Here is a 24,197-nt window from a genome sequence, read left to right as displayed (position 1 = left end):
TGCTGTATCTAATATTCACCCTCCCAATTCTCCTGAAGATGCTGAATCAGGCTGATTGACAGATCCAAGCTGACCGCTTCCTGTCCTGGACACAAAGGCTGCCAGACTGATCTCGGCCTATGTTACTGGACGAAAAATGTGTGCAATATACGGACTGGATTCACTTCTTTCCCCTCCCAATTCTTATGAAGGTGCTGATTGATGCTGATCAACAAATCTAAACTCATTACAACCTGTACAGTAGAGAATCTCCATTGTAGTATATTTACTGATTAGAGATGGGGAGATTCTGAGGAAGAATTTTATTTCGTCACAGAGTGATCATTTTGAGGAACTCACTGCCCACAATGGTTGTGGAGTTGTGGAAGTCGAGATGACCAATAATTCAAAATGAAATTGAAGAAAATAAACTTGCAGGGGAACCGGGATATTGAGGGGGAATAGGACTGACTGGATTGCTGTACAGAGAGTCAGCATTGACTCGAGTTAACAAATGGATTCTGTCAGTGCTGCAATGATTGTACGACTGGAAATATATAATGTAGGTACAGTACTATATGACTAAACTAGAAATATATATGTATTTTATTACAAAACCATCAATAATATATCTAATATATTCCATATAACAACAGTGGACATAACTGTCCGATTACAGTGTGGCTGAGGCTCGTGGTTTCCATACTCGGTCAAATGCTGCCTTGACGTCAAGGGCAGTCACTCTCACCTCACCTCTGGCATTCATGTCCATGTTTCAACCCAGACTGCAACGAGGTCAGGAGCTGAGTGACCCTGGCAGAACCCAAACTGAGCATCCGTGAGCAGGTTATTGCTGAGTAAGTGCCACTTGATGGCACTATTCACGACTCCTTCCAACACTTTGCTGATGATAGAGAGTAGACTGAAAGGGCGACAAATTGGCTGGGTTGCATTTGTCCTGTTTACTGTCTCCTTAAATGTCAGCCATCTCCTGGGGAAACCAGCCCTGTAATTGTTAACATTAGGAAAGAGACCATCCTTTTAGCCTGACAAATAAATGTGTCAAACTGAGGGAGCAAAGGATGTTAATGTCTTTAAGAGAGAGAGACCTGGGCCAAGCTTTGCAGAGTTTGCACCCTCCCTGAATTCACTTCCTTTCTCTTCAGTTGCTGGAAGTGACCAATTGAAGGTGAGAATTAGAAAAGAAATGGAAAGGGCGAGGAAAGAAAGTGTTTTACTCACAGATGTTGGAGACAGGAGGAGGTTTAAGTCTGTGTGCAGCTCAAGCTCACTCAGGGTTGGGGGAACAACAGCTTTGCTCGGCACAAACCTCCATGTCCAGCTTCCGCATTGAGAAAATGGGGGAGCTCTGATTGGCGGAGGAACAGAGTCCTTCCGGTTTTCCTATCTTCCCATTGGTCAATCCTCAGCAGTAAGGTCAGCAGAAGTGAGCTCCCCGGCACATGCGCAACTTCTCCTCCCCTTGGACATGCGCAGTCCCGGGTCTGGGGGGGGGGGGGGGCAACAACGGCCGGAACTGTCAGCCGGTTGCATGGAAACCGACTTGACAATGTGCTGGGGGAGGGGAATAAAGGGCGGGGGCGGAGCTCCCGTGTCCGCGCACCGCGCCGGTGGGCTCAAATGCATAACGTCACTGCGGAACGGATTTATTCCTATTGGTTGATTCAGAGGACGAGCTCCTTTGTGATGTCACAATGTGGAGGTTGGACAATGAGTTTCAGACTAAAACTTCCTCCTCTGGGCAACATCTGGGAGCAAATCAATGTCTCCCCCTTTCAGAAGGTCATAAGATATAGGAGCAGAATTAGGCCATTTCACCCATCAAGTATAATCCTTCAAACCGATTAAAAACCTGTCTAACTCCTCCCTAAACTTACTCACTGTCCCAGCTCCACCTCACTCTGGGGTCGTGAATTCCACAGATTCACAGCCCTTGGGAGAAGCAGTTTCTCCTCAACTCTGTTTTGAATAGGGCAGCACGTTGGCCAGTGGTTAGCACTGCTGTCTACGGCACTGAGGACCTGGGTTCAATCCCGGCCCTGGGTTACTGTCTGTGTGCACAGTAAGAAGTCTTACAACACCAGGTTAAAGTCCAACAGATTTGTTTCAAACACGAGCTTTCGGAGCACTGCTCCTTCCTCAGGTGAATCCTGGTGTTGTAAGACTTCTTACTGTGCTCACCCCAGTCCAACGCCGACATCTCCACATACTGTCTGGAATTTGCACTTTCTCCCCGTGTCTGTGTAGGTTTCACCCCCACAACCCAAAGATGTGCAGAGTAGGTGGATTGGCCACACTAAATTGCACCTTAATTGTAAAAAAAATAGTTGGGTACACTGAATTTATTTTAAAATTATAACTGTTTTGAATTTGCTACCGCTTATCGTAAGACTGTTACCTCTCATTCTGGAATGCCCCGCAAGAGGCAGCAGCTGCTCCAAGTCTACTTTATCTTTCCATTTATTTTCTCATTCTGAGGGGACATTGGTGACTTGCAGCAACTGAAGAGAAAGGAAGTGAATCCAATCTGTATGTTGCACACATTTTTAGTTCAGTAATATAGACATATTTCTGTCTGGCAGTCTGCATGGAGAATTTCAGGCCTCTGTCCAGTATAGGAAGCAGTGAGCAGGGATCTGTCAATCAGCCTGAATCAGCACCTTCAGAGAATTGGGAGGGTGAATATTAGATACAGCAGAGTGAGATGGAGGGGGAGAGTGTTGGATGGCGATTTACAGCTTTTGAGGAAAGAATGTTTCACAGGAACTAGAACTGTCTGTTCTTAATTTCCATTTGTGAATACCTTTTACACGATATTAGATGATGATTTGCAGAAAAAAAGACTTCAGGATTTGGAAGAGTCACTTGGTTATGAGCGGCATGGTGGTTAGCACTGTTGCTTTACAGCACCAGGGTGCCAGGTTCGATTCCCGGCTTGGGTCACTGTCTGTGCGGAGTCTGCACGTTCTCCACATGTGTGTGGGTTTCCTCCCACAAGTCCCGAAAGATGTGCTGTTAGGTAATTTGGACATTCTGAATTCTCCCTCTACCCAAACAGGCGCCGGAATGTGGCGACTTTGGGCTTTTCCTGGCAACTTCATTGCAGTGTTGGGCAACACGGTAGCATGGTGGTTAGCATAAATGCTTCACAGCTCCAGGGTCCCAGGTTCGATTCCCGGCTGGGTCACTGTCTGTGCGGAGTCTGCACATCCTCCCCGTGTGTGCGTGGGTTTCCTCCGGGTGCTCCGGTTTCCTCCCACAGTCCAAAGATGTGCGGGTTAGGTGGATTGGCCAGGCTAAATTGCCCTTAGTGTCCTAAAAAATAAGGTTAATGGGGGTTGTTGGGTTACTGGGATAGGTATACGTGGGCTTGAGTAGGGTGATCATTGCTCGGCACAACATCGAGGGCCGAAGGGCCTGTTCTGTGCTGTACTGTTCTAATTCTAAAGTGTTAATGTAAGCCTACTTGTGACAATTAAGATTATTATTATATCAGGACCTGAATATCATCAGGAGAACCATCACTGCAAGACACTTCTGGGATTAAGGGTTGCCAGTCAGGCAAAGGAATAGAATGGAAGTAAACACAGGAACGAAGAGTCACATTGGACTGGTTCCAAGGGAATTGAGTGACCACTTCAGCGACGTTACCATGGAGTGCGATTTTTGATTGTGTTCAAAGTAAAAGGGCAACATCCTATTTATAGTTTAATGAATGCATTCTTTATAAAAATAGTGTTTAGGCAGTGTTGTTTCTAGTTTGTATGTTGCAGGAAAAGTCATAAAACTTGAAGTTTTTGTCTTATGACTCATTAATTTGTTCACTGGGTTTACAATTTATTTTTTTAAATTACTGATCTTGACAGATCTTGCACAGTTGGTTTAGAGCCACAAGTTTCAACTTCCCATTTAATCCTCAGGCAACTTGCTGTCTCTCTGTTGCTCATGTCAATCACAGTAAGAAGTCTTACGACACCAGGTTAAATCCAACAGGTTTGTTTCAAACACGAGCTTTCGGAGCGCAGCTCCTTCCTCAGGTGAATCTGTGCTCCAAAAGCTCGTGTTTGAAACAAACCTGTTGGACTTTAACCTGGTGTTGTAACCCCAGTTGTGCTCACCCCAGTCCAACGCCGGCATCTCCACATCATGGCTCATGTCAATGACAGCCCAGTAACAGAGCTGAGGGCTGAAGATGCTGTGACCTGTTGTCGGAGCTGGAATCAGTAGAAAGAAGAAACTTTTTTTAAGAAAATATTTTATTAAAGCATTTATAATTGTAACAATTTTAACCATCAGGTATCAAAAGGAACAAAACAGCACACCCATCCAGTAACAAACCCCAGCCAACATGGCTTACACAAACAGGACCTCCTTCCCCAGCCTCCCTTTCCACTGGTGTTCCTAACCTTACTCAAACCCCCATGCCCCACCCCTGCTCACAGCTTACTTTTTCTTGAAGACGTCAATGAGCGGCAAACCCCTGTAACGATCCCCTCAAGGTGAACTTGATTTTCCAAACTTCGGGGGTTCCGAGTCCCTCCATCCCAGTAGGATCCGTCTCTGGGCCACCAGAGAGGCAAAGGCCAGAACATCGGCCTCTCCACCCCATGGGCTCCTGGATCTTCCCACACATCAAAGATCGCCACCTCTGGACTCGGTACCACCTTCGCCTTTAATACTTCTGACAGGAGGTCAGCAAACCCCTGCCAGAAACCTCTCAGCCTCGGACATGCCCAGAACAAATAAACATGGTTCACAGGTCCCCCCACACAGCGCCCACAACTGTCTTCCAGCCCCTCAAAGAATCTGCTGATCTGCACCCCCGCCCTGTGCGCTCTATGGACCACCTTGAATTGTATTAGGCTGAGCCTGGCACAGGACGAGGACGCATTGACTCGCCTCAGGGCCTCCTCCCATAATCCGGCCTCCAACTCCCCACCCAGCTCTTCATCCCACTTTTGCTTCACCTCCCTCGGGGCTCCCTCCCACTTCATCAGTTCCTTGTAGATCTCGGAAACCTTCCCTCCCTTACTCCTACTCTCGACACCACCATATCCGGGATCCCCTGAGTGTGGTTGGGGGGGGGGGGGGGGGGGGGGGGGCTGTCTCTCTCTCCCTCTTCTCTCTAGCCGTTTATTGACTTCTTCAGATAAAACTAAACTGTCAGCAGAGGCAATAAAGGGGAGGGGGGTGATGAGATGGGGGGGAGTTCAGCTATTTTGTGTCCAGAGTAAGCGGGAGCAGTGGGAGATGGAGGGATGTTTACGCACTAAACTATGTTTATATTTGTATCGCTTATTGTTATAAAAGCATAAATGCCTCAATAAAATGTTTTAAAAAACTTTGCCCCTCGCACCTTAAACCTGTGGCACCTGGTAATTGACTTTTCCAACCTGGGAAAAAGCTTCTGACTATCCACTCTGTCCATGCCACTCATAACTTTGTAAACTTTTATCAGGTTGTCCCTCAACCTCCGTCGCTCGAGTGAAAACAATCCGAGTTTATCCAACCTCTCCTGACAGCTAATACCCTCCAGGCCAGGCAACATCCTGGTAAACCTCCTCTGTACTCTCTCCAAAGCCTCCACATCCTTTTGGGAATGTGGTGACCAGAATTGTAGGCAATATTCCACGTGGCCTAACTAAGGTTCTGTACAGCTGCAGCATGACTTGCCAATTTTTATACTCAATGCCCCGACCAATGACGACAAGCATGCCGTCTGCCTTCTTAGTGACCTGAGAGGCTGTTTAGCACAGGGCTAAATCGTTGGCTTTGAAAGCAGACCAAGCAGGCCAGCAGCATGGTTCGATTCCCGTAATAGCTTCCCCGAACAGGCGCCGGAATGTGGCGACCATGGGCTTTTCACAGTAACTTCATTTGAAGCCTACTTGTGACAGTAAGCTATTTTCATTTCATTTTGTTTATCGTCCTGCGTTGCCACTTTCAGTGATATGTTTATTGTAATTTCCCAATCTACCACAGACAACTTGCCCCTCATACCATGACAGTTTCCTTCTGCAAGAAACACCCAGATAAATTAGGCAAAAGAACCCTGTAACCACCATAGCCCATCTTCATGGCAATGTGGCTGCTTTGGGAACTAAATATCTTCCAACATGCAAACACCTTTTCATTCTGTGCTCCTCGTCAAACTTGGAACCAGGTAATCGCAACAAGGCTCAAAAATGGTCAGCCCACCAGAGGCAGAGGTGTTAGACCGGCCAGTCCAGCAGAAAGAAACCCTCCAATCATCACCATTCACCAGATGTCAGAATGAACAAAATGCAATCTTGGATGTCAGTGAGAGCAGAAACAATAACAACGGAGCCAACATCTGGAATTTATTGTGAACTTGTTGCAGTCAGAACAGCTGTGATGAATCACAAAACCCCTCCCCACGTTGAGAGCAGATGAACTGATAATGTTGTCCCTTTGTTTAAGAAGGGTAGCAGGGATAATCCAGGGAATTATAGACCTGTGAGCTTGATGTCAGTGGTAGGCAAACTGTTGGAGAAGATACTGAGGGATAGGATCTATTCACATCTGGAAGAAAATAGACTTATCAGTGATAGGTCTCCCCACATTGAGAGCAGATGAATGGCCTCTCCCCAGAATTAACTTGCTAGTGTCTCCGGATCATTGAATGTCTCCCCTGCTCAGAGTAGGTGAATGGCTTCTTCCAGGTGTGAACTCGCTAGTGTTCCCGCAGGGTGTATGGATATCTGAATCCCTTCTCTCACTAAGAACAGGTTACGGCTTCTCCCCTGTGTGAACTCGTTGGTGCGTCTGCAGGTGGGATGATTGAGTGAATCCCTTCCCACACCGAGAGCAAGTGAACGGCTTCTCCCCAGTGTGAACTCGCTGATGTATCCGCAGGTTGGATAACCGAGCGAATCCCTTTTCACACTGAAAGCAGGTGAACGGTTTCTCCCCAGTGTGAATTCGCTGGTGTTTCTGCAGGTCGGACGATTGAGTGAATCTGTTCCCACACTGAGAGCAGGTGAACGGCTTCTCCCCAGTGTGAACACGCTGGTGTGACAGCAAGCTCGATGAAGTAGTGAATCCCTTCTCACACTGAGAGCAGGTGAACGGCCTCTCCCCACTGTGAACTTGCTGGTGTTTCAGCAGGCTTGATGAAGTAGTGAATCCCTTCTCACACTGAGAGCAGGTGAACGGCCTCACCCCAGTGTGAACTCGCTGATGTATCCGCAGGTTGTCGAACCGAGTGAATCCCTTCCCACACTGAGAGCAGATGAACGGCCTTTCCCCAGTGTGAACTCGCTGATGCATCTTCAGGTTACCGAACCGAGTGAATCCCTTCCCACACTGAGAGCAGATGAACGGCCTCTCCCCGGTGTGAACTTGCTGGTGTGTCTGCAGGGCGGATAACTGAATGAATCCCTTCCCGCACACAGAGCAGGTGAACGGCCTCTCCCCAGTGTGAATGCGTCGATGAGCTTCCAGCTGAGATGGAGCCCTGAATCCCTTCCCACATTCCCGACATTTCCACCGTTTCTCCAGGGTGGGGGTGTCCTCGTGTCTCTCCAGGTTTGTCGATCAGTTGAAACCTCGTCCACACACAGAACACGTGTACAGCCTCCCCCCACTGTGAATGGTGTGATGTTTTTTCAGGCTGTGTAACTAGTTAAATCTCTTTCCACAGTCAGTGCTCTGGAACACTCTCACTCAGTAGTGTGTGTGTGTGTCGGTGCTTTTCCAGTCACACTGATGGCTAACATTTTTTGAAGCCGACAGAAAAGACAAACATTACTCCTTCCAGATTCAATGTCCGGTGATATTCAGTTCCAAGGAATTGAGAGACTCAGTCAGATTGAGAGCTGGTGGTCGAGATTTCTGTCTGTAATTCCTCCTCTTCTAATATCCTGTAAAGACAATTTACAAAAGACATCACTGTCAGTACAGGTTAGAAATTCATAACAGACAATTCTAGTTCCTAGAGAACATTCTTTCCTCTCTTGTTCCACAAAAGCTGTAAATCTCCATCCCACACACCCTCCCTCCATTCTCACTCTGCTGTATCTAATATTCCCCCTCCCAATTCTCCTGAAGGTGTTGATACAGGCTGATTGACAGATCTATGCTCACAGCTTCGTGTCCTGGACACACAGATCATAACAAATAGGAGCTGCAGACGGCCATTCAGCTCATCGACCCTGCTCGTTTATTCTGTGGGATCATTGGCCGATCGATGTCAGCGACATTCTCCGTGTTAGTGACCAGAGGCTGAGTGAGTTGACTCAATATCTGTGAGCTCATGAAGCCGAGCTGTAAAATGCCATGAAAAGATTTGATGATCCCGAGGAGAGAATCCTGAATGTTGAGCAAGATGCCTCCTCGGCAGAGGCAAGAATTTAATCCTTGGAAAACCAGCTGAGTGGTGTGGTGGACTCCTGGAGAACCGAGGGTCAGAGAAAGAACATCCTAGTCGTCGGCCTGCCGGAAGGTGTGGAGGGTAAGGCTCCCGTTAGGTTCTTCGAGGATTGGCTGCCACGTTTTCTCCATCTGGATGTGAAGCCTGGCTGATTCAAATTAGAAAGGGCATCGGATCCTGTCTTTGACGCCGAGGGATAGTTTTCATCCCAGGCCTGTAATCATTCACTTCTACAACTTGAAAGATCACCAGAGGGTCCTGGAGACGGATATGGTGAGGTGGGACCTGGCTCCCACCTCACCTTACAGTGAATTATGTTGCTTTATCCTGTGACCCTGAAAATTGCATCAGACAACTCTGTCAATTCTTTCAATAATCTGACTACTTCCTTGGTCTTCGCTAAATCCTTGAAGGACAAGGATTTGGAGGGATGGTTTGAAAGCAACCCTCTAATTGTGAACATTAGGAAAGAGACCATCCTTTTAGCCAGACAAATAAATGTGTCAAGCTGAGGGAGCAAAGGATGTCAATGTCTTTAAGAAGAGAGAGACCCGAGCCAAGCTTTCCAGAGTCTACACCCTCCCTGGATTCACTTCCTTTCCCTTCAGTTGCTGCAAGTCACTAATTGAAGGTGAGAATGAGAAAATAAATTGTTTTACTCACTGATGTTGGAGACAGGAAGAGTTTTCAGTCTGTGTGAGGTCCCAGGTTTCCTCATTGTACAGCTTCCGCATTCAGACAACGGGGGGAGCTGATTGGATGGCGGAAGAGAATCCTTCCGGTTCACCAACTCTTCCCATTGGTCAACAACTTTCCTGCGCACGCAGAGGAATCCGCGGTGACGTCTCAGGATTCCAGTGCGCAGGCCCGGCGCGCGGACACAGCAGCTCTGCCCCACTCATTGTTTCCCCTCCTCCAGACAAGGTTTCCAGGCAACCGGCTGACAGCTCCGGCCAGAGCGAGAAGCCGCTCGGTGATCTCCCCTCCCCCCGGCCCGGGACTGCGCATGTCCAAGAGGGAGGAGAGGCTGCGCGTGTGCGAGGGAACGCCCTTCCCCTGACATGCCTGCTGAAGTATTGGCCAATGGGAAGAGTTGGGACCGGAAGGACTCTTCTCCTCCAACCAAGCAGCGCGGGCTATCTGTGGATGAAGATTGAGCTTCACACAGACTGAAACCTCCTCCTCTCTCCAACATCTGTGAGTAAAACACTTTCATTTCTCCCCCTTTTCATTTCTTTTCTCATTCTCACGTTCAATTGGTCACTTGCAGCAACTGAAGGGAAAGGAAGTCATTGCAGGGAGGCACCCTCTGGAAAGCTTGGCCCAGGTCTCTCTCTCTCAAAGACATTGACATCCTTTGCTCCCTCACCTTGACACATTTATTTGTCTGGTTAAAGGATGGTCTCTTTCATAATGTCCACCATCCCAAAATCCCCTGATGTTCTCAGTGCCATTGCCACTGGTTCTATAGCCATGGCAAAGAGCAGTAGCGAGAGTGGGCCTTGTCCCCCAGTGCAGCCTGAAATAATGTGAACGCAACAGGTTTGTCTGTACACAGGACACCAGTGCCTGGTATAACAACCGGACCCAGTCCACAAAACATTGTCCAAATCCAAACCGCCCCAGAACCTCCCACAAATAGTCCCACTCCACTCGATCAAAGGCCTTTTCTGCATCCATGGCGACTACCACCTCTACCTCTCGTCCCTCTGGAGGTATCATGATCACATTGAGTAGCCTCCTGATGTTGGCTGCCAGATGCCTCCCCTTCACAAACCCCTCTAGTCATCCCCTATCACCCCTGGGACACAATCCTCTATTCTCGAGGCCAAGATCTTAGCCAATAGCATCTACATTTAGCAGGGAGATCGGTCTCCATGACTCACATTGTTCTGGGTCCTTTTCCTGCTTCAAAGTGAGGGATATCGAAGCCTGTGACAACGTTGGAGGAGCACTCCCAGCTTCCTTGCCTTGTTAAAATCCCTTAGCAGCACCGGCCCCATTACCCCTGAGAATTTCTTATAAAATTTCACCGCTACCCCTCCAGGCCAGGGGCCTTGCCCGATAGCATCACCTTCAGTATCTCTATCTATCTCTTTCTGAAACCTATTTCCTTTACTTGTTTTTGCTAAATCACCATCTTTCTTTTTTTTAAATCACTCAGTCATTTTATTCTGTGTATTACAATTTGTAATTGAATGAAATTGGGCAGCATGGTAGCACAAGTGATTAGTAGTGTGGCTTCACAGCACCAGAGTTCCAGGTTCGATTCCCTGCTGGGTCACTGTCTGTTCGGAGTCTGCACATTCTCCCCATGTGTGCATGGGTTCCCACCGGGTGGTCCGGTTTCCTCCCACAGTCCAAAGATGTGCAGGTTCAGTGGATTGGCCATGATAAATTGCCCTTCGTGACCAAAAAAAGGTTAGGAGAGGTTATTGGGTTACGGGGATAGGGTGGAAGTGAGGGCTTAAATGGGCTCCTTCTGCCCTGTATGTTCTAAACTCAACTCCTGTGTTCACTAAAGACAATCAATCTGACCTAATCTTATGTTGACAAATAAAGTTTACCAGTGACACAAGCTGACAAATACAGTTCAACTGAACTTTGCCAAAAAGCACAGACTTGACCTCTGGTATTTGGGAACTAAGAAGGGATAACGGATATCCAGGGTTCCGAATAGACACAGAGATCCATCAGGGGTCTATCTACAGGAAAGGCAGTGGGGCAGTTGAGAAGGGTAAGGGGGACAGTGTATGAATACAGGGAGAAGGCGAGCAGGATGCTAGTGCACCAGTTGAGGAAGCAGGAGACTGCGAGGGAGACCGGGAAAGTGAAGGATGCTTCTACCACCCAATTGGGTCCCCAGGGCCTCCACCAGCTCCTCTTCCACCTTCGGGATCTCCAACCCCTCTAAAATCCGCCTCATCGCCTCCGCCCCGGCTGGGGGTTCCGACCCATACAGCTTGCCATAGAAGTCCCGAAACACCCCATTCTCACCCGTCGGGTCCAAGACCATATTCCCTCCCCTGTCCTTCACTTTCCCGGTCTCCCTCGCAGCCTCGTGATCAACAAGCCTCTTCATGGTGTTTTACAGCTCGGCCTCATGAGCTCAGAGATATTGAGTCAGCTCACTCAGCCTCTGGTCAATAACACAGAGAAGGTCGGCAATCATCATGTTCGCCACCTCCGAGAGAGTCCCGGAGAGCGCGGCGTCGAGAGACCTCCCAAGGGTCAGGCCTCCATGTTGAAAAGGCGGCTGCACCCCCACTGAATCCGCCTCCACTCTTTTATCAACGGATTTCTTAATCTTACCTTTCCTAAACCCGATGTCTTCCAGAGACATGACAACAAATATTAATTCAAGGATCAGGTAGATGAGTGCCGAGCAATCAGGATAAATGACGGATTCTAGGTGAGTGGCATCAGAACCTGCGGGAAAGCAGCTACTCCTGCGCCGCATCACATGGTTCCCATCCAGACCGATTTCTGATGACCAGGGAGTCCAGGGTTATGGAAAACAGGCAGGAAAATGGAGACAAAGCTGAGATGAGGAGGGAGTTCTTCACTCGTTGTGGAGCAGGGTGAGAATGGAGGGAGTGTGTGGGATGGAGATTTACAGCTTTTGCGGAGTGAGAAAGGATAAAATGTTCCAGAGGAATTAAAATTGTCTGTTCTGAGTTTCTATCCTTTACTGACAATGATGTCTTTTGTAAATTGTTTTTACAAGATATTAGAAGAGGAGGAATTACAGACAGAAATCTCAAAAGTCACATCTCGATCTGCCAGAGTCGCTCGGTTCATCGGGGCCTGAATATTATCGGCCTTTGAATCGAGAAGGGAGGAGAAATGTTTGTCTGTTCCGTTCGCTTCAGACGATTTTAAACATCAGTGTGACTGAAAAAGCACCGAGACAGACACACCCGAGTGAGAGTGTTCCAGAGCACTGACTGTGGAAAGAGCTTTAACCAGTTACACAGCCTGAAAAAACATCACACCATTCACAGCGGGGAGAGACCGTACACGTGTTCTGTGTGTGGACAAGGCTTCAACTGGTTGTCAGATCTGGAGAGTTACGACGAGACCCAAAACATGGAGAAACCGTGGAAATGTGAAGTCTGTGGGAAGAGATTCAGAGTCCGATCTAAGCTGGAGATTCATCGACGCAGTCACACTGGGGAGAGGCCATTTACCTGCTCTGTGTGTGGGAAGGGATTCACTGAATTATCCAGCCTGAAGTCACATGAAAGAGTTCACACTGTGGAGAAGCCGTTTACCTGCTCTCAGTGTAAGAAGGGATTCAGACATTCATCCACCCTGAAGTCACATCAGCGAATTCATACTGGGGAGAAACCGTTCACCTGCTCTCAGTGTGAGAAGGGATTCACTGTGTTATCTACCTTGAAGTCACACCAACGGGTTCACACGGGGAAAAAGCCATTCACCTGCTCTCAGTGTGGGAAGGAATTCACTGCGTTATTTAGCCTGAAGTCACATCAGCAAATTTACACTGGGGAGAAGCCATTCACCTGCTTTCAGTGCGGGAAAGAATTTACTCAGTCACCCCACCTGCAGGCACACCAGCGAGTTCACACTGGGGAGAGACCGTTCACCTGCTCTCAGTGTGGGAAGGAATTCAGAGATTTATCCACCCTGCGGACACACCAGCGAATTCACACTGGGGAGAGGCCGTTCACCTGCTCTCAGTGTGGGAAGGGATTCGCTCAGTTATCCAGCCTGAAGATACACCAGCGCGTTCACACAGGGGAGAGGCCGTTCATCTGTTCTTAGTGTGGGAAGGGATTCAGACATTCATCCACCCTGTGGAGACATGAGCGATTTCACACTGGGGAGAAGCCGTTCAGCTGCTCTCAGTGTGGTAATGGATTCACTCAGTTATCCCACTTGAAGAGTCACCAGCGAATTCACACTGGGCAGAAGCCATTCACCTGCTCTCATTGTGGGAAAGGATTCCGACATTCATCCAGCCTGCAGAGACATCAGCGAGTTCACACTGGGAGAGGCCATTCACCTGCTCCGATTAGCGGAGGCATGGAGTGATCCATCTACCTGCGGAGACACCGACGAGTTCCCACAGGGAGAGGCCGTTCATCTGCTCTCAATGTGGGAACACATTTTGTGTTTCATCGCAACTACTGAGACACCAACAAGTTCACAAATGATTGCCGGGATTGGATTCTGCTGTTGTTGTTTCTGCTCTCAATTACATTCGGAACTTCAATTTATTCATTCTGTCAATTGGTCAATATGGATGGTCGGGGTTTCTTTCTGCTGGAACGACTGGCCTCGCAGCGTTTCCTCCAGTGGGTTGATGCTCTTTCAGCTTTGTTGCGAATACATGGTTTCCAATTTCACAAGGGTCACAGAATGGAAGTATGTTGGAAGTTGGAAGATATTTAGTTCCCATTTCTGTTTGGAACCCCCTAAAGCATGCCACGTTGCCATGAAATGGGCTACAGTGGTTACATGGTTCTTTGTTTAATTTTTCTGGGTGTTTCTCAAAGAAGGAAACTGTCGAGGTATGAGAGACAGGTTGTGTGTGGGAGATTGGGAAATTGCAAGAAAAGATTAGTCAATAAACAGACATCTGTGAGCATTTAAGGATTTATTACATATTTGCAACAAATACACATTCCTTTCAGGAACAAAACTCCACAGGAAAAATGATGCAGTAATTCTTCCCACCTACTGAGACACCAAAAGGTTCACAATTGATGGCAGGAGTTGGCTTGTGTTATTGTTTCTGCTCTCGGTTATATCCAGCGCTGCATTTCGTTCATTTTCACAGCTGCTCAGATATAAAGTCCTTTAAGAATCAAAAATCCAACAGGAAAGGTGATGCAACCGTAGCTAACAAGAAAAGTTACAGATTCCATTAGATCCAAGGAAGCGGCTCATAAAGTGGCAAAAATAGTAGTAAGCCTGAGGATTGGGAACTTGTTTTAGAATTCAGGAAAGGAGGACCAAGAAACTGATGAAGAGAAAATAGAATATGAGAGCAAACTGGCGAGAAACATAAAAACTGACTGGAAAAGCTCCAACAGGAATGTGAAAAGGAAAAGATTAGCAAAGACCAATGTGGGTCCATTCCAGGCAGAGACAGGAGAGTTTATAATGGGGAATAAGGAAATGACAGAGAAACTAAACAATGTGTGTCTGTCTTCACAGAGGAAGATACAGAAATCGTCCCAAAACACGAGAGAACCAAGGGGTTCTCACAATTGTGAGCATGAGTGAAAAAGTAGCACCGGAGAATTTTTTGGATGAAAAATTAATAAATCCCCAAAAGCTGATGCTCTACATCCCAGAGTGTTGAAAGAGGCGGCTGTAGAGATAATGGATACATTGGTGATCATCTTTCAAAATTCTATAGATTCTGGAATGGTTCCTGCGAATTGGAAGGTGGTAAATGTAACCCCACTATTTAAGGAGGGAGAGAGAAAATGGGGAACCACAGACCCATTAGCCTGACATCAGTAGGAGGGAAATTGCTACAATCTGTTGGGCCACTGCTGTTTGTCATTTTTATAAATGACCTGGAAGAGGGTGTAGAAGGATGGGTTAGTAAATTTGCAGATGACACGAAGGTCGGTGGAGTTGTGGATAGTGCTGAAGGATGTTATAGGATACAGAGGGACATAGATAAGCTGCAGAGCTGGGCTGAGAGGTGGCAGATGGAGTTTAATGCGGAAAAGTGTGAGGTGGTTCACTTTGGAAGGAGTAACAGGAATGCAGAGTACTGGGCTAATGGCAAGATTCTTGGTAGTGTAGATGAACAGAGAGATCTCGGCATCCAGGTACATAAATCCTTGAAAGTTGCCACCCAGGTTAATAGGGCTGTTAAGAAGGCATATGGTGTGCTAGCCTTTATAAGCAGGGGGATTGAGTTTCGGAACCACAGGGTCATGCTGCAGCTGTACATAACTCTGGTGCGGCCACACCTGGAGTACTGCGTGCAGTTCTGGTCACCACATTATAGGAAGGATGTGGAAGCTTTGGAAAGGGTTCAGAGGAGATTTACTAGGATGTTGCCTGGTATGGATGGAAGGTCTTACGAGGAAAGGCTCAGGGAATTGAGGTTGTTTTCGTTAGAGAGGAGAAGGCTGAGAGGTGACTTAATAGAGACATATAAGATAGTCAGAGGGTTAGATAGGGTGGACAGTGAGAGTCTTTTTCCTCGGATGGTGATGACCAACACGAGGGGACATAGCTTTAAATTGAGGGGTGAGAGATATAGGACAGATGTCAGAGGCAGTTTCTTTACTCAGAGAGTAGTAGGGGTGTGGAACGCCCTGCCTGCAACAGTAGTAGACTCACCAACTTTAAGGGCATTTAAGTGGTCACTGGATAGACATATGGATGAAAATGGAATAGTGTAGGTCAGATAGGCTTCAGATGGTTTCACAGGTCGGCGCAACATCGAGGGCCGAAGGGCCCGTACTGCGCTGTAGTGTTCTATGTTCTATGTTCTATGTAATCTATTATAATGGATGTGATAACATATGAATTAGGAGCAGGAATAGGCCCTCGAGCCTACTCCACCATTCAGTAAGTTCCCGGCTGAACTGATTGTAACCTCAACTCCACACAGGCCCCTTAGAAAATAAATCTGGGAGATAGTTATGGGGAACAAGGAAATGGCAGAGGAGTTAAACAGATATTTTGCAGCAGTCTTTATGGTTGAAGAGAATTTGAACATCCCATTAATGCTAAAGAATAGGGGGAGGAATTAAATCACTGGACAAATCACGTTAGACAAACTAATGGAGCTCAAGGCAGGTAAGTTCCCTGGCCCTGATGCTTGCATCTTAGGATCCTAAAGAAATGGCTACAGAGACAATGGAAGCATTGGTTATAATTTTCCAAAAATCCTTGGATTCTGGAGATGTACCGGAGGATTGGAGAACTGCAAATGTGACATCCCTATACAAAAAGGGAGTGAAGCAAAAAGCTGGTAAATGTAGACCAATTTGTCTAACTTTATTGTTGGAAACATTCTGGAATCAATTATTAAGGAAGTAATACCAACAAATTTGGAAAATCACAATAAGCAGAGTCAGCATAGCTTCATGAAAGGGAAACGGTGTCTGGTTAATTTATCACAACCAGATAGAGGGGAACCAGTAGATGTGATGTGTTTGGACTTTTGGAAGGCGTTCGACAAGGTACTTCACAAAAGGGTTAAGTTATAAGATAAGAGCTCATGATTATGGAGCTCGAATATTGGGATGGAAGAGAATTGGCTGATGGACAGGAAACAGCGAACTGTAACCAGTGGGTTTACACAAGGATCAGTTCTGGGACCACAACTGTTTATAATATCTCATAATGACTTGGAGGTCGAAGCGAATGTACTAGGTGCAATAGAACATACAGTGCAGAAGGAGGCCATTCGGCTTATCGAGTCTGCACCGAGCCACTAAAGCCCTCACCTCCACCCTGTCCCCGTAACCCCTCCTAACCATTTTGAACACTAAGGGCAATTTAGCATAGCCAGTCCACCTAACCTGCACGTCTTTGGACTGTGGGAGGAAATCGGAGGAAACCCACACGGACACGGGGAGAACGAGCAAAGACAAGTTGCGAGGAGGGGGGTACAAACAATTTGCAATGAGATAGGTTATCTAAGTGGGTAAAAAGTTGGTAAATGGAACATAATGTGGGAAAATGTGAATTTCATTTTGGAAGGGAAACAGTATTATTTAAATGAAGAAAAACTGCAGAAAGCTGCAACACAAAGGGACTCGGGGGAACTTGTGCAGGAAACACAGGAAGCTAGCAGACAGGTACAGCAGGTAATCAGGAAGCTAATGGAATGTTGGCCCTGATTCCAAGGGGGTTGGAGTATAAGAGTCGGGAAGTCTTGCTGCAGCTGTGGACCAGAGGGACCCGTCTCAGAATAAAGAGGTGCCAATTAAGACTGAGATACGGAGAAATGTCTTCACTGAGGGTTGTGAGTCTTTGGAACTGAGAGCTGTGGGGACAGAGCCCTTGCCTATATTTAAGACTGAGATAGATTCTTGATCAGCGAGAGAATCAAGCATTACAGGGAAAGGGCAGGAAAGTGGCCAAGAGAAATGCTGGATCAGCCATAATTGAATGGCGGGGAAGGGCCGAATGGTTTACTACTGTTCCTATTTCTTGTGGTATTCCTGCCCCCCCCCCCCCCCCCCCCACCCCCCGATAACCTTCACCCCCTTGATGAACAGGAATCTATCCAGCTCTGCCTTCAAAATATTCAAAGACTCTGTTTCCACTGCCCTTTGAGGAAGGGAGTTCCAAAGATTCACAACCCTCTGAGAGAAAAAAGTTTTCCTCTGCCTTAAATGAGTAACATTACTTTTAAAGTGACTCTATTTTCCAGATTCTCCCACAAGAGGAAATATCCTTTCTACATCCACCCTGTCAAGGCCTCTCAGGACCTTATACGGTTCAATCAAGTCACCTAAACTCCATCGGACACAAGCCCAGCCTGTCCAATCATTCCTCATAAGACCAGCCTCCAATTCCAGGTATGAGTCCAGTAAACCTTCTCTGAACTGCTTCCAACACATTGACATCATTCCTTAAATGAGAGCAATACTGTACACAGTGCTCCAGATGTGGTCTCACCAATGTCCTGTATAACTGAAGCATAACCTCCCTACTTTTGTATTCATTTCCCCTCGCAATAAAAAGTTACATTATTCTATTAGCATTCATAATTTCATAATAACATCTGTTATCCTTATCTGGTCTGGCCTACATGTGACTTCAGACCCATAGCAACGTGGATGACTCTTAACTGCCCCCTCAAGGGCAATTAGGGATGGGCAATAAATCCTGGCACAACCTGCAATGCCCACAACCCATGAACACATTTTAAAAATGATATTTCGTTCAAATCAATCACTATAGGGGCTGGTTTAGCACAATGGGCTGAACAGCTGGCTTGTAATGCAGAACAGTGCCAGCAGTGCGGGTTCAATTCCCGTACCAGCCTCCCCGAACAGGCGCCAGAATGTGGCAACTAGGGGCTTTTCACAGTAACTTAATTGAAGCCTACTTTTGAGAATAAGCAATTATTGTTAATATATTATCGTCCGTCTGCATCATTGTTATGTGTAACAAGGTCAAGGAAGCCATGTTAAACTGCAGCATGTGACGACCATTATTTTTTAAATGAATAGTTTTTCAACCAACATTTTTCCATAAATGATTGAACTCATAGAAATTGTTCAAACTAACATTGTTCCAGAATTTTGTAAACCTATAGGACATAATATGTTGTTAAAGTCTGGCACAAGTCTAAGTCCCATTGTTCAATCCAATCAAGGTTCATAAGAAAGAAAGGAATAGCCTTCTACAAAACAAGCTCTTTGCACCAATGTATCTTTTGTTAATCAACAATATTGATCAGCTACCAGTCAGTAACAAATGACTGAATAAGAAATGAGCTAATTGAGTTAGGATTAATGAATCAATAATGAATTAGTAGTTATCGTGAAAGACTGGGTTTTATTTGCTGTAAAAATATAAAAGCTTAATTCTGTGTATGTAAAGAATGTGCAATGAAGATAAATGTACTGGCAAGAGAGACCTTCAAGCTCTGATTAGCCGCAACATTTGAAACTGTATGAATAAGGGATTGTTTGAATCAGATAAAGGGATCGTATGAAACAGTTCCAATGTATACATAGGATCATATAATTCCTGCAGTGCAGAAGGAGGCGATTTATTCCATTGAGTCTGCACCGATCCACTGAATGAGCACCCTACCTTGGCCCACTCTCCCAACCTATCCTCATTACCCCTTAACTCCACTTAACCTGCTCATATTTGGACTGTGGGAGGAAACCAGAGCACCTGAGGAAACACACGCAGACATGTGGAGAAAGTACAAACTCCACACAGTCACCCAAGGATGGAATTGAACTTGGGTCCCTGACGCTGTGATGCAGCAGTGCTAACCACTGTGCCGCCCCTGTCTACGATACTGAAAGAAGCTGGTGTAAGCAATTGGGGATCCCAATTAAATTAATCTAATGGCCAAATTGACCAATGGTCATGTTACAACAGGCCCAACTCTGACGTGAGGTAATGGTCACTTTGGAGATAAAAGTAGAGGTTCTGAAGGTCTTCCTTGCTGGCCAAGTACTGAAGATTCCTGAGGCCGAGTTCCAAGGAAATTTCTGCCAAAGAAGGAGCCAGACTCCCAAGGCTGAATTCCACAAGAATTACTGTCAAAGAAGGAACCAGAGAGGGTTACGCTGCTACAGACTGATCATGACCGCATCAGCTTCACCGCATGAAGCTGTAAATAGTCAACGTCAAAGTTGATCAGTAAACCATTTTGATTTAATAAACTTCTTTTAAAATTTACTATCCAGAGAATTTTGCCTTTGTCTTAATTGGTTATAGTCTTGTCTGAACCAAAGTGAATTTATTAAATGGTAAGTTGGGATGGCTGAAATCAATCAAATACAGTGACCACCCACATGTACTTTGTGTCAGAGTGACGCTTCTCATTCCAGTCCCAGGAGACTGGGCCACGGGTGAGCAATGACAACCGCGCCTCCCACAATGCCCCATTCTGGGTAACCCGCTCTATCCGTCGCATGGACGGGCAGCTCCGGGACTACATGTCCAAGGGAGAGCGGCAGCAGCGCATGTGCAGGATAGTGCTAATCCCATTGGCCAAATTGTCTGCGTTCCACGAGTCAAAAGTTCTCCCAGCGACACGTGACATCCCCTTTCAGGCAGCCGGCAACCAATGGAAACTATTGGAGGACTGGAAGGACTCTGGTCCTCCAGCCAATCAGAGCTCGGGCTTTGTTTGAATGAAGATTGACTTTCACACAGACTGAAACCTCATTCTGTCTCCAACATCTGTGAGTAAAAGACTTTATTTTCCGCCCTTTCCATTTATTTTCTAATTCTGACCTTCAATTGGTGATTTGGAGCAATTGAAGGGAAAGAAAGGGAATCAAGTCTTTATCAAACACAGTTTTTGGGGCAGAACACATTTTTTAGGGGCAGCACCGTAGCATAGTGGTTAGCACAGTTGCTTCACAGCTCCAGGGTCCAAGGTTCGATTCCTGGCTTGGGTCGTTGTCTGTGCGGAGGCTGCACTTTCTCCCCATGTCTGCGTGGGTTTCCTCCGGGTGCTCCTGTTTCCTCCCACAGTCCAAAGATGTGTGGGTTAGGTGGATTGCCCATGCTAAATTACCCTCAGTGTCCAAAAAGCTTAAGTGGGGGTTAATCGGTTACGGGGATAGGGTACAGATATGGGCTTAAGTAGGGTGCTCTTGGTAAGGGCTGGTGCAGACCCGATGGGCTGAATGGCCTCCTTCTGCACGGTAGATTCTATGACTTTTAGTCCAGTAATATAGACATATATCTGTCTGGCAGCCTGCATTTAAATTTTGATGTTTCTGAGTCCAGGACAGGAAGCATTGAGCTTGGATCTGTTAATCAGCCTGAATCAGCACCTTCAGGAGAATTGGGAGGGTGGATATTAGATACAGCAAAGTGTGAATGGAGGGAGAGTGTGTGGGATGGAGATTTACAGCTTTTGGGGAATGAGAGAGGAAAGAATGTTCGAGAGAAACTAGAATTGTCTGTTCTGAATTTCTATCCTGTACTGAAAGTGATAACTTTTGTATATTGTTTTTCCAGGATATTAGAAGAGGAGGAATTACACACACAAATCTCAAATGTCATATCTCGATCTGATAGATTCACTCGTTTCCATGGGACCGGAATATCATCGGCCTTTGAAGCTGGAAGGAGAAATGTTTTCTGTTCTGTCCACTTCAAAAGATTTTTTTTTTTTTTAAATAATTTTTATTGAAAAATTTTGAATTTGTACAACGACATCAAACAATACTAAAATACCAACGATAACAGTAATGATACCAATCATGAACCTTTGCCCCTCCTCAATGAACAACCCAACATATTAACAACAACTTAAATTAACACGATGTTAAGTTACATAACCGTAGCGAAAAAATATAGAAACTATGATGAGGAACACCCCCCCCCCCCCTCCCCCCCCCGGGGGTGCTGCTGCTTTTGACCAAGGTACCTATCTTTGAGCCAGGAAGTCCAGAAGCTTCAAAAGATTTTAATCATCAGTGTGACTGGAAAAGCACTGAGACACACACACCCGAGTGAGAGTGTTCCAGAGCACTGACTGTGGAAAGAGCTGTAACTAATTAAAAAGCAAATGAAAGTTATCACATCCTTCACAGCGAGGAGAGACCGTACATGTGTTCTGTGTGTGGATGACGTTTGAACTGATTGTCCAGCCTGCAGAGTCACAAATGCATCCGAACTATGAAGAAACCGCGGTAATGTGGTGGCTGGGAAGGGATTCAGATTTCTATCTGTGCTGGAAATGCATCGTCGCATTCACACCGGAGAGAGGCCGTTCACCTGCTCTCTATGTGGGAAGGGATTCAGTTCCCAATCTAAGCTGGAGAGTCTTTGCCGCAGTCACAGTGGGGAAAGGCCTTTCACCTGTCCTGAATGTGGGAAGGGATCAGTCATTCATCCAACTTACCAACACACTGACAAGTTCATACTGGGGAGAGGCTCTTCACCTGCTTTGAGTGTGGAAATGAATTCACTCGGTCAACTTATCTACAGATACACAAGCAAGTTCACACCGGTGAGAGGCCATTCACCTGCTCCAGTTGTGGGATGAGTTTCAGGAATTCTTCCAATATGATGACACATCAGCAGGTACACAGTGGGGGAGGCCATCCATCTGCTCTGAGTGTGGGAATCGATTCAGTGATGCACCGGCCATGCGGACACCAGCGAGTTCACACTGGGGAGGGGCCATTCACCTGCTCCATGTAGACCACACCTGGACTGAAGACTATGAGGATGATAACGGGAACATCTGGACAACCGCTTCCACATTCATCACCCTGTTCTTCCTGAGCATTTCCAACAGCGCTGCAGTCACTCTGGTGAAGGTGAGAAGATTCAATCCACTCACACTTCAAACTGACAGAAGCCGTTTAAAAACCCTAAATGTTTGATTGATTAAAAATTCTAACATCAATGTTCCAGATCATAAACATCTGCTTCACCATTTTCTCTCTCTTTTACAGATCAAGTGATCAGTTGACGTTCGGATGCTGTAGATTTTCCTCAGCTGTTTATTATGATCTGTGTGTGACAGAAATACAATATCTCCTCTTGGTGACTCTAACAGTAATATTCTCTCAGTTTATTATGCTGCATCTGTAACTGAGACAATCATGGACAGTATTTCTGCTTTTCAGTTTAAAATGTACAAGATAATTTTGGCTGTAATGTAATTGTGGCTAGTAATTTCTCTCAATGTCATGTCTAAATAAGTAACTTACCTCGAACCTTATTCACAACTGTTTTGTTCCCTTTATATTGAGCTCCTTTTCTCTGGTGTCTGTTACAGTTGTACATACATTTGGCAGCTCAGAGGGCATGTGTTCTGTTCTCAGTGTGACCCTCAATCAGCGCCGGCCCTAGGGTTGCTGGCGCCCCGGGCAAGCTGAACTTCGGCGCCCTTCGGGGGGGCGGGGCCAGGGAGGTAGGGGGGGCGGGGCCGAGGGGGGGGCGGGGTCGGGGGTCGTGGGCGGGGGCGGGGTCGCGGGGGGGGGCTGGGGCGGGGTCGCGGGGGGGCGGGGTCGGGGGGCCAAGCCCAGAGGGGGGGGGGTCGGGGGGCCGAGCCCAGAGGGGGGGGTCGGGGGGCCGAGCCCGGGGGGGGGGGGAGGCCGAGCCCGGGGAGGGGGGGGTGCCGAGCCCGGGGGGGGGGGCGGCGGGCTCGAGCCCGGGGGGGGCCGGCGGGCCTGAGGCGGGGGGGGGGGGGGGGCTGAGGCGTGGACGGGGTGGGCGGGCCCAAGGCGAGGGGGGCGGGCGCGGGGCGGAGGGGGCCGCCCTGGGGGAGGGCGGCCACCGCGCATGCGCATTTGGCACCGGCCCAACTGCGCATGCGCGGGACCCGAGTCTCTGGCGCCCCCGAGCACATGGCGCCCCGGGCGACTGCCCGAGTTGCCGGTGCCTTGGGCCGGCCCTGCCCTCAATCGTTATGTTCCGTTTTGTCAACATCTAAATAAACTTTTGTGTAATATTTTCTCTGAAATTTTAATAAATATTGAATGAAAAATTAAGAAAATAAGACTAATCTGAACTCCTTTCTCTAAGGTCCATCGGCACTGATCCTTTTCCCTGATTATACAGCGTTCTCCCTTTTCCCAGACAGGTAGTTCACACCAGTCCTGTCTGGGATGTGTCTGAACTCAAGGCCCCTCAGTGAAAGAGCCACTGCGCCACCAAGCGGCCCATCCGGGTTACGACACCTTCACCTCTGACATTTTATGGTAAACTCCAGAGACAGAATGCCAGCTGAAGAATTCCACAGATTCACTACCCTCTGATGGAAGAAACGTCTCCTCACTCTGTCCTAAATCTGAGACCCGTTCCTCTAAGATTATGCCCTCTGGTCCCAGACTGTCCCACAAGAGGAAACAAGATGATTTTTCAGGCTGTGTAACTGGTTGAAGCTCTTTCCACAGTCAGTTCACTGGAACACTCCCACTGAGGTGCGTGTGTGTCTCGGGGCTTTTCCAGTCACAATGATGTTTGAAATCTCTTCCCACAGTCAGAACAGACAAACACATTGACAGTTTGTGATATTTAGGTCCGAATGAATTGAGTGACTGTCAGATCTTGATGTTATATTTGGTTCGAGTTGCCCAGCTGCCAAACCTCCCGCCTGAAAAAGAAGTTTTGAACCAGAATATTGTTCCCA

The 24,197-nt window shown here is 47.1% G+C and overlaps 1 protein-coding gene, 2 long non-coding RNA genes and 1 pseudogene across 3 annotated transcripts; 2 read left to right on the top strand and 2 right to left on the bottom strand.

Moving 5' to 3' along the window:
- Positions 1–4,238: 4,238 nt before the first annotated feature.
- Positions 4,239–5,074, bottom strand: LOC119951881. Its single transcript, XR_005457704.1, has 2 exons — positions 4,715–5,074; positions 4,239–4,504 (listed from the first exon to the last, which is right to left on the bottom strand). It is a non-coding gene; the product is annotated as an uncharacterized LOC119951881 (long non-coding RNA).
- An 826-nt stretch (positions 5,075–5,900) lies between these two features.
- LOC119951857 (zinc finger protein 239-like) lies at positions 5,901–7,350 on the bottom strand (the record flags this gene model as incomplete). The annotated part of the gene is made up of 1 exon (XM_038775233.1): positions 5,901–7,350. A coding segment is annotated over one exon (600 nt), but the record flags the coding sequence as incomplete, so codon positions are not given.
- Positions 7,351–9,378: 2,028 nt separating this feature from the next.
- LOC119951877 lies at positions 9,379–22,928 on the top strand. The gene is made up of 3 exons (XR_005457700.1): positions 9,379–9,589; positions 22,043–22,377; positions 22,516–22,928. It is a non-coding gene; the product is annotated as an uncharacterized LOC119951877 (long non-coding RNA).
- LOC119951803 lies at positions 11,726–14,806 on the top strand (annotated as a pseudogene).
- Positions 22,929–24,197: the final 1,269 nt, after the last annotated feature.

Source organism: Scyliorhinus canicula, chromosome 17 (assembly GCF_902713615.1).
Source record: "Scyliorhinus canicula chromosome 17, sScyCan1.1, whole genome shotgun sequence".
NCBI classification, from domain to species: domain Eukaryota; kingdom Metazoa; phylum Chordata; class Chondrichthyes; order Carcharhiniformes; family Scyliorhinidae; genus Scyliorhinus; species Scyliorhinus canicula.
Note: the sequence above shows the minus strand (reverse complement) of the source record. Positions and strands in the feature narration are given on the sequence as shown.